The sequence below is a fragment of the Pseudoliparis swirei genome, chromosome 23 (genome assembly GCF_029220125.1).
Source record: "Pseudoliparis swirei isolate HS2019 ecotype Mariana Trench chromosome 23, NWPU_hadal_v1, whole genome shotgun sequence".
In the NCBI taxonomy this organism is placed as follows: Eukaryota; Metazoa; Chordata; class Actinopteri; order Perciformes; family Liparidae; genus Pseudoliparis; species Pseudoliparis swirei.
In genome coordinates, this window is record NC_079410.1 from 755046 (window position 1) to 767039 (window position 11994).

Here is an 11994-nt window from a genome sequence, read left to right on the forward strand (position 1 = left end):
TTTAATGTTCTTTAAGGCTCTTTAAGTTCTTTAAGGCTCTTTAAGTTCTCTAGGGTTCTTTAAGGTTCTTTAGGTTCTTTAAGGTTCTTTAGGTTCTTTAAGGGTTTTAGGTTCTTTACGGTTCTTTAAGGCTCTTTAAGGTTCTTTAGGTTCTTTAAGGTTCCTTTAGGTTCTTTAGGTTCTTTAGGGTTCTTTAGGTTCTTTAAGGTTCTTTAACTTTCTTTTAGGTTCTTTAAGGCTCTTTAAGTTATTTAAGGTTATTTAGGTTCTTTAAGGTTCTTTAGGTTCTTTAAGTTCTCCAGGGTTCTTTAAGGCTCTTTAAGTTCTCTAGGGTTCTTTAAGGCTCTTTAATGTTCTTTAAGGCTCTTTAAGTTCTTTAAGGTTCTTTAAGGCTCTTTAAGGTTCTTTAAGGTTCTTTAGGTTCTTTGAGGTTCTTTAGGTTGTTTGCGGTTGATTAAGGTTCTTTAGGTTCTTTAAGGTTTTTTAGGTTCTTTACGGTTCTTTAAGGCTCTTTAAGGTTCTTTAGGTTCTTTAAGGTTCTTTAAGGTTATTTAAGGCTCTTTAAGGTTCTTTAAGGCTCTTTAAGTTCTCTAGGGTTCTTTAAGGCTCTATAAGGTTCTTTAAGTTATTTAAGGTTCTTTAAGGCTCTTTAATGTTCTTTAAGGTTCTTTAAGGCTCTTTAAGTTATTTAAGGTTCTTTAAGTTATTTAAGGTTCTTTAGGTTCTTTAAGGTTCTTTAGGTTCTTTAAGTTCTCTAGGGTTCTTTAAGGCTCTTTAAGTTCTCTAGGGTTCTTTAAGGCTCTTTAATGTTCTTTAAGGTTCTTTAAGGCTCTTTAAGTTATTTAAGGTTCTTTAAGGTTCTTTAATTTATTTAAGGTTCTTTAAGGTTCTTTAGGTTCTTTAAGTTATTTAAGGTTCTTTAGGTTCTTTAAGGTTCTTTAGGCTCTTTAAGTTCTCTAGGGTTCTTTAAGGCTCTTTAAGTTCTCTAGGGTTCTTTAAGGCTCTTTAAGTTCTTTAAGGTTCTTTAAGGCTCTTTAAGTTCTCTAGGGTTCTTTAAGGTTCTTTAAGGCTCTTTAAGGTTCTTTAGGTTCTTTAAGGTTCTTTAAGGTTATTTAAGGCTCTTTAAGGTTCTTTAAGATCTTTAAGTTCTTTAAGTTCTTTGGCTCTAGGTTCTTAAGTTATTTAAGGTTCTTTAAGGCTCTTTAATGTTCTTTAAGGTTCTTTAAGGCTCTTTAAGTTCTTTAAGTTCTTTAAGTTCTTTAAGTTCTTTTAGATCTTTAAGTTCTTTAAGTTCTTTAAGTTCTCTAGGGTTCTTTAAGTTCTCTAGGTTCTTTAAGGCTCTTATGTTCTTTAAGGTTCTTTAAGGCTCTTTAAGTTATTTAGGTTCTTTAAGGTTCTTTAATTTAGGTTCTTTAAGGTTCTTTAGGTTCTTTAATTATTTAAGTTCTTTAGGTTCTTTAAGGTTCTTTAGGCTCTTTAAGTTCTCTAGGTTCTTTAAGGCTCTTATTCTCTAGGGTTCTTTAAGGTTCTTTAACTTTCTTTTAGGTTCTTTAAGGCTCTTTAAGGTTCTTTAGGTTCTTTAAGGTTCATTAGGTTCTCTAGGGTTCTTTGAGGTTCTTTAAGGTTCTCTAGGGTTCTTCAAGTGGCTCTTGGTCCTGAAGCTGGTTCTCCATGAAGCTGAACCACAGGAACACGAGTCACTGAGTTCTGAGACGTTCTGTCTCTGAACAGGAAGTCACGATGTCTGAAGACACAGACAGTGTGTTCGGTGAGTTCACACACACACAGACACACACACACACAGACACACACACACACACACACAGACACACACACACAGACACACACACACACAGACACACACACACACACACACACACACACACACACAGACACACACACACACAGACACAGACACACAGACACACACACACACAGACACACACACACAGACACACACACACACACAGACACAGACACACAGACACACACACACACACACAGACACACACAGACACACACACACACACACACACAGACACACACACACACACACACAGACACACACAGACACACACACACACACACACACACACAGACACACACACACACAGACACACACACACACACACACACACACACACACACACACACACACACACACACACACACACACACACACACACACACACACACACACACACACACACACACACACACACACACACACACACACACACACACACACACAGACACACACACAGACACACACACACACACACACACACACACACACACACACACAGACACACACACACACAGACACACACACACACACACACACACACACACACACACACACACACACACACACACACACAGACACACACACACAGACACACACACACACACACACACACACACACACACACACACACACACACACACACACACACAGACACACACACAGACACACACACACAGACACACACAGACACACAGACACACACACACACACACACACACACAGACACACATACACACACACACAGACACACACACACACACACACAGACACACACACACACACACACACAGACACACACACACACACACACACAGACACACACACACAGACACACACACACACACACACACAGACACACACACACACACACACACACAGACACACACAGACACACACACACACACACACACAGACACACACACACACACACAGACACACACACACACACACACACAGACACACACACACACACACACACAGACACACACACACAGACACACACACACACAGACACACACACACACACACACAGACACACACACACACACACACACACACACAGACACACACACACACAGACACACACAGACACACACACAGACACACACACACAGACACACACACAGACACAGACACACACACAGACACACACACACACACCTCCGGTGACGCCGGGGGTTTGACCTCTGACCTCTCCTGTTGGTCAGCCCAGCGTAGCGATTGGAGCAGGTTGATCCCCCGGGAGGCTCAACCTGGGGGTCCAGACCTCAACGAGGTCCCTGAGACCGAGCTGCTGGACAGCAGCGTCCAGAAGGGCCGCGCCCAGCAGTCCGTCACACTCCACTCGCTCACCTCTCCACCTGGCCATGCGAGGCCCCTCCCCCTTTCCTGATTCGCTGCTGTCGGGTCGGAGCCCCGCCTTCTCGTTCAACTCAACTCTGGTGAGACCAATCAGAGCTCAGCTCCTTCGATGGAAGGAGGTCACACGAATACCAGCCCCGCCCACTCAGCGCATAGAAAATACTTTCTTATCTTCTACGTCTCTGTGGAGGCCGACGCCCCTTAGAGGAGCTCATCTCCGCTAACCGCGCGGCTCGCTAAGACGCTCTTCACTTTGGCTCTTCAGGTGCGTCTCTCTCCGGAGAACGAAGGAGCCTCATTGGCCGGCGCCCCGTCAGCTGACCAATGCCACGTCTCAGGAGGCCTTGGTCACGCCCAGCAGCTCGCCCTCAAGGTCCGGCCCCTCCCCCGATGGCCCCCGGGTCTACATGAGGAGGAGCAGGAGGCCCGACAGCGAAGGTACACACCTGAGACACACACACCTGAGACACACACCTGAGACACACACACCTGAGACACACACCTGAGACACACACCTGAGACACACACCTGAGACACACACCTGAGACACACACCTGAGACACACACACCTGAGACACACACCTGAGACACACACATGAGACACACACACCTGAGACACACACACCTGAGACACACACCTGAGACACACACCTGAGACACACACCTGAGACACACACCTGAGACACACACACCTGAGACACACACACGAGACACACACACCTGAGACACACACCTGAGACACCTGAGACACACACACCTGAGACACACACACCTGAGACACACACCTGAGACACACACACCTGAGACACACACCTGAGACACACACCTGAGACACACACACCTGAGACACACACCTGAGACACACACACCTGAGACACACACACCTGAGACACACACCTGAGACACACACACCTGAGACACACACCTGAGACACACACACCTGAGACACACACCTGAGACACACACCTGAGACACACACACCTGAGACACACACACCTGAGACACACACACCTGAGACACACACACCTGAGACACACACCTGAGACACACACACCTGAGACACACACCTGAGACACACACACCTGAGACACACACCTGAGACACACACACACCTGAGACACACACCTGAGACACACACACCTGAGACACACACCTGAGACACACACCTGAGACACACACACCTGAGACACACACACCTGAGACACACACCTGAGACACACACCTGAGACACACACACCTGAGACACACACCTGAGACACACACCTGAGACACACACCTGAGACACACACCTGAGACACACACACCTGAGACACACACCTGAGACACACACACACCTGAGACACACACCTGACACACACACCTGAGACACACACACCTGAGACACACACCTGAGACACACACCTGAGACACACACACCTGAGACACACACCTGAGACACACACACCTGAGACACACACACCTGAGACACACACCTGAGACACACACACCTGAGACACACACCTGAGACACACACCTGAGACACACACACCTGAGACACACACACCTGAGACACACACACCTGAGACACACACACCTGAGACACACACACCTGAGACACACACACCTGAGACACACACCTGAGACACACACACCTGAGACACACACCTGAGACACACACCTGAGACACACACACCTGAGACACACACCTGAGACACACACCTGAGACACACACCTGAGACACACACCTGAGACACACACCTGAGACACACACACCTGAGACACACACCTGAGACACACACACCTGAGACACACACCTGAGACACACACCTGAGACACACACACCTGAGACACACACCTGAGACACACACACCTGAGACACACACCTGAGACACACACCTGAGACACACACCTGAGACACACACCTGAGACACACACACCTGAGACACACACCTGAGACACACACCTGAGACACACACCTGACACACACACCTGAGACACACACACCTGAGACACACACCTGAGACACACACACCTGAGACACACACACACCTGAGACACACACCTGAGACACACACCTGAGACACACACACCTGAGACACACACACCTGAGACACACACCTGAGACACACACACCTGAGACACACACCTGAGACACACACCTGAGACACACACACCTGAGACACACACACCTGAGACACACACCTGGGACACACCTGAGACACACACCTGAGACACACACACCTGAGACACACACCTGAGACACACACCTGAGACACACACCTGAGACACACACACCTGAGACACACACCTGAGACACACACACCTGAGACACACACCTGAGACACACACCTGAGACACACACACCTGAGACACACACCTGAGACACACACACCTGAGACACACACCTGAGACACACACACCTGAGACACACACCTGAGACACACACACCTGAGACACACACCTGAGACACACACCTGAGACACACACCTGAGACACACACCTGAGACACACACCTGAGACACACACCCCTGAGACACACACCTGAGACACACACACCTGAGACACACACCTGACACACACCTGAGACACACACACCTGAGACACACACCTGAGACACACACACCTGAGACACACCTGAGACACACACACCTGAGACACACACCTGAGACACACACCTGAGACACACACCTGAGACACACACACCTGAGACACACACACCTGAGACACACACCTGAGACACACACCTGAGACACACACACCTGAGACACACACCTGAGACACACACACCTGAGACACACACCTGAGACACACACCTGAGACACACACACCTGAGACACACACCTGAGACACACACCTGAGACACACACACCTGAGACACACACACCTGAGACACACACCTGAGACACACACACCTGAGACACACACACCTGAGACACACACACCTGAGACACACACCTGAGACACACACACCTGAGACACACACCTGAGACACACACACCTGAGACACACACCTGAGACACACACCTGAGACACACACACCTGAGACACACACCTGAGACACACACCTGAGACACACACACCTGAGACACACACCTGAGACACACACCTGAGACACACACACCTGAGACACACACCTGAGACACACACCTGAGACACACACACCTGAGACACACACACCTGAGACACACACCTGAGACACACACACCTGAGACACACACCTGAGACACACACCTGAGACACACACACCTGAGACACACACCTGAGACACACACACCTGAGACACACACCTGAGACACACACACCTGAGACACACACACCTGAGACACACACCTGAGACACACACCTGAGACACACACACCTGAGACACACACCTGAGACACACACACCTGAGACACACACACCTGAGACACACACACCTGAGACACACACCTGAGACACACACACCTGAGACACACACCTGAGACACACACACCTGAGACACACACACCTGAGACACACACACCTGAGACACACACCTGAGACACACACACCTGAGACACACACACCTGAGACACACACACCTGAGACACACACACCTGAGACACACACCTGAGACACACACCTGAGACACACACACCTGAGACACACACCTGAGACACACACACCTGAGACACACACCTGAGACACACACCTGAGACACACACCTGAGACACACACACCTGAGACACACACACCTGAGACACACACCTGAGACACACACACCTGAGACACACACCTGAGACACACACCTGAGACACACACACCTGAGACACACACCTGAGACACACACCTGAGACACACACACCTGAGACACACACCTGAGACACACACCTGAGACACACACCTGAGACACACACACCTGAGACACACACCTGAGACACACACCTGAGACACACACCTGAGACACACACACCTGAGACACACACACCTGAGACACACACCTGAGACACACACCTGAGACACACACCTGAGACACACACCTGAGACACACACACCTGAGACACACACCTGAGACACACACACCTGAGACACACACCTGAGACACACACACCTGAGACACACACCTGAGACACACACACCTGAGACACACACACCTGAGACACACACCTGAGACACACACACCTGAGACACACACCTGAGACACACACACCTGAGACACACACCTGAGACACACACACCTGAGACACACACCTGAGACACACACACCTGAGACACACACCTGTCCGTGTGTCTGTTGGTTTCTGACTCCAGCAGAGTCCACGAGTCCGACTGTCGTCTTTGACAAGAAGACCAAGAGACGCTTCCTGGACCTCGGGTGAGACACACACACACACACACACCTACACACACCCACACACACACACACACACACACACACACACACACACACACACACACACACCTACACACACACACACACACCTACATGACCAAAGGCCCCGCACCTCGTAAGACTCGACCCCAGCAGAGGGAACGGAGCGCTCCTATTGGTTGTGGAATGAAGCTGAGGAGCTAGCTTAGCAGCTACAAACAACCCATAATGCAACACTGTATCAGAGGCCATGTCATGTTGTTTATTCATTGTAGTTCCATGCTCGGCCACCGGGGTCCTCCTCAACAGGAAGTGGCCCTCCTGCTCAGTAACGCCGTCTCTGTCTCTCAGGGTGACGCTCAGGCGCTCCTACATCCGAGTGAGGAAAGACAAATCCAGCAGGCGCTCCGTGGGCAGCCGGTGGGTCCTCGGGTCCTCGGGCCTCCAGCGTGACCCCCAGGGGGTCTGCGCCCTCCAGGGCCGGAGTGGGGCCACTTTTCAGCCCGGGAATTTCAGGCTCAAGACCAGCCCACTTTTTTCATGGTAGTGGAAATTGGATAAATGAAGCAACAGTTCAGCTCTTACTATCCTGTAGTTCTTTTATGAATACCATGGTCCAACAAATAATGTAACGGTTAAATACAACAATAATAATCCACTTAAGATGAGAAGTTAACAAAAAATATGCACAACATTAAAAAAGGCAGAAGGGCGTAGCAGGGGTGTCAGACTCAGATTAGGCAGTAGGCCAGATTTGTTGGAGTGAGACCTCATGGGGGCCGTCATGGTCATGGTCATTATCATGGTCATTATCATGGTCATTGTCATTGTCATGGTCATGGTCATTGTCATGGTCATGGTCATGGTCATGGTCATTGTCATTGTCATGGTCATGGTCATGGTCATGGTCATGGTCATTGTCATGGTCATGGTCATGGTCATGGTCATTGTCATTGTCATGGTCATTGTCATGGTCATGGTCATTGTCATGGTCATGGTCATGGTCATTGTCATGGTCATGGTCATGGTCATGGTCATTGTCATGGTCATGGTCATTGTCATTGTCATGGTCATTGGCATGGTCATCATTTTTCTGCATGAGTATTATGGTGATTTACTCCTTTACTACACCCACTTCTGAGCAAACAATGCATATTGGTTCATCAAGTACTCTACTGCTCTTTCTTAGAATATATAACTTTAATTCATATAGTGTCCTCTGTTATCCTCTCTACCTGTCCCTGTCGTCATGGCCTCCTCATTGCAAATGTCGGGCTCATCATTTTCAGCAGGAGACTCTTATCGCTGCTCCGAAGCTACAAAGAAAAATTAAGACATATTACTGCATACTTCAATATCTATAGTATATATCAATATTTGCATAATATTTGCAAAGTCTATGGATCGCCATATTTTGGGTGATATAAAAAGGCTAATATTTTAATTCAATTTAATATTTTGCTTGGGAATAGGTTGACAACGCTACAATGATATTAATCACGGCTACAACGTTAGCCGAATAGTTATGTTGCTAATCATTAGGCCTTTGTCTCTCTTTACCAGTTGCCACTTGTGTTTGTCCTCTTGAAAATAAATCTGTAAGCTTGGCACATTTGGCAGCATCCTCCTCCAATGCCTTTCTTTTTTTCAACCTGGCTTTTCCAGCCCCTCCTGCCCTCTTCCTCCCGTCCGTCCTCCCTGACGCGTATCGTTGCGGTCGGGCCGGCCCAGCTATCCGTAGCTGAGAGAACTTTTTGGAAAAGACGGCCAAGGACCGAACCAACTCTATTATTTGGGAGGGGTGAACTTCCTCGCATGGTACAACCCATGCAGAGGCTGCGGTGTCAGAATGCGGAACATGTGTAGCCCACTTTAAGAGAAGATGGACTAACGTGACAAATGTCAACAAATAAAATTCTCGACCGGCCCAGAAGTGAAGCGGCCCACCGGGAACTCTCCCGATTCTCCCGATTACCCACCCCGGGCCTGGCGCCCTCCTCACCTGCTCCTCTGTCCTCAGGGAGAGTCCTTCTCCTTCCTCTGGCTCCTTCGTCCCCTTCTCCTGGTGCACTGAAGGACGGGGGTCTCCCTCCTCCCCCAGAGCCCCCCCACTGGGCCCCCCCACTGGGCCCCCCCACTGGGCCCCCCGCGACCCGCAGGTCTCAGTCCCAGGTACACAACTCCATTACTGCGCCCTGGTCTCCAGGTCACATGTCACCAGGGGACCACCAGGGGGGCCACCAGGGGGCCACCAGGGGGGCACCAGGGGGGCACCAGGGGGGCCACCAGGGGGGCCACCAGGGGGACCACCAAGGGGGCCACCAGGGGACCACCAGGGGGGCCACCAGGGGGACCACCAGGGGGCCACCAGGGGACCACCAGGGGGGCCACCAGGGGGCCACCAGGGGGGCACCAGCGGACCACCAGTGGACCACCAGGGGGGCACCAGGGGACCACCAGGGAGGCACCAGGGGACCACCAGGGAGGCACCAGGGGGACCACCAGGGGGGCCACCAGGGGGCCACCAGGGGGACCACCAGGGGGGCCACCAGGGGGCCCCCTGGTGCCAGACCCAGGAGAAACAGCATGTGGCAGCCACCCTGTGGACCCCCCACCCACAGGGACCAGCACGGGGGGGGCGGGTGATCTGTAGTCCGGGCAGGTGATGAAGGTGGAGCAGGTCAGGTGATGAAGGTGGAGCAGGTCAGGTGATGAAGGTGGAGCAGGTCAGGTGATGAAGGTGGAGCAGGTCAGGTGATGAAGGTGGAGCAGGTCAGTAAGTAGAAGAAGAAGAAACAGGAAGTAGAAGAATCAATAACTACTTCCTGTGTTGGTCCTTCAGGAGTCGGCTCTCAGTGAGGAGGCCTCTCCTCCTCTTCCTCACACCTCCTCCTCTTCCTCTCCTCCGGTTGACTCCTCCAGATCCTCACACCCGTACCACACGCTGTCCTCTTATGAGGTAACACACACACACACACACACAGAGACACACACACACACACTCCTCCTCCTCCTCGTCTTCCTCCTCTTCTCCAGGACTCACATGTTCATGTAATTCAGAGGAAATCTTCATCATCTGATGTTCATCAACAACAAACACATCTTCTTCAGTTGAACAGTGATGTTGTGATTCTTCCTCCTCTTCCTCCTCTTCCTCAGCCCTTGGAGGACCCGTCCTCTCTCGTGTCGTCGTGGACGACCCAGCAGGTCTGTCATTGGCTGAGAGGACTCAACATGGAGCAATATGCCCCAGAGTTCAGTGCGAGAGACGTGGACGGACAGCAGCTGCTGCAGATGGACGGCAACAAGCTGAAGGTGAGGAAGAGGAGGCTGACCCTCCTTTTGTCCTGTGCTTTTCTTTACTGAAGACATCATTGTGTATGTTTTTATTCTAATGTCATTTTTAATCAGAGTGAGACCTCTGTCTAAACGTGATGGTTGTAGTCTATTTGGTGTTTAATAAATCATCAGAGTGAGACCTCTGTCCTCGTCCCTGCAGGCTCTGGACGTGCTCAGCTCGGCTGATCGTAACACTCTGAAGCGGCGCATCAAAGATCTTCTCTCTGCAGCCGAGAGGGAACGAAAAGCTCTGAGACAGAAAGAAAAACAACGAAGAAGAGACAGCGAACATCTCAGGGAATGACCTGGGGGGGGGACAACCTGGGGGGGACAGAGGACAACCTGGGGGACAGAGGACAACCTGGGGGGACAACCTGGGGGACAACCTGGGGACAACCTGGGGGGACAACCTGGGGACAGAGGACAACCTGGGGACAGAGGACAACCTGGGGGACAACCTGGGGACAGAGGACAACCTGGGGGGACAACCTGGGGACAGAGGACAACCTGGGGGGACAACCTGGGGACAGAGGACAACCTGGGGGACAACCTGGGGGACAACCTGGGGGGACAACCTGGGGGACAACCTGGGGGACAACCTGGGGGACAACCTGGGGACAACCTGGGGGGACAACCTGGGGACAGGACAACCTGGGGGACAACCTGGGGGACAACCTGGGGGACAACCTGGGGGGACAACCTGGGGGGGGAGGACAACCTGGGGACAGGACAACCTGGGGGACAACCTGGGGGGACAACCTGGGGGGGGGGACAACCTGGGGGACAGAGGACAACCTGGGGGGGGACAACCTGGGGGGGGGACAACCTGGGGGGGGACAACCTGGGGGACAGAGGACAACCTGGGGGGGGACAACCTGGGGGGGACGAGAGGGGGGAGAGAGTTCTCTCTAAGTCGTCCCCACAGTGTCCTCCTCTCTAAGTCGTCCCCACAGTGTCCTCCTCTCTAAGTCGTCCCCAGTGTCCTCCTCCCTAAATCGTCCCCACAGTGTCCTCCTCCCTAAGTCGTCCCCACAGTGTCCTCCTCCCTAAGTCGTCCCCAGTGTCCTCCTCCCTAAATCGTCCCCACAGTGTCCTCCTCTCTAAGTCGTCCCCACAGTGTCCTCCTCCCTAAGTCGTCCCAACAGTGTCCTCCTCCCTAAATCGTCCCCACAGTGTC

General features: G+C 51.2%; 1 protein-coding gene across 1 annotated transcript; it reads left to right on the top strand.

Moving 5' to 3' along the window:
• The first annotated feature begins 1740 nt into the window (after positions 1 to 1740).
• samd14 (sterile alpha motif domain containing 14) lies at positions 1741 to 11121 on the top strand. The gene is given in 12 exon segments (XM_056406799.1): positions 1741 to 1768; positions 3073 to 3133; positions 3135 to 3249; positions 3435 to 3481; positions 3483 to 3626; positions 7410 to 7481; positions 7830 to 7898; positions 9499 to 9604; positions 9606 to 9650; positions 10321 to 10437; positions 10638 to 10793; positions 10978 to 11121. Coding segments are annotated over 12 exon segments (1104 nt in total).
• Positions 11122 to 11994: the final 873 nt, after the last annotated feature.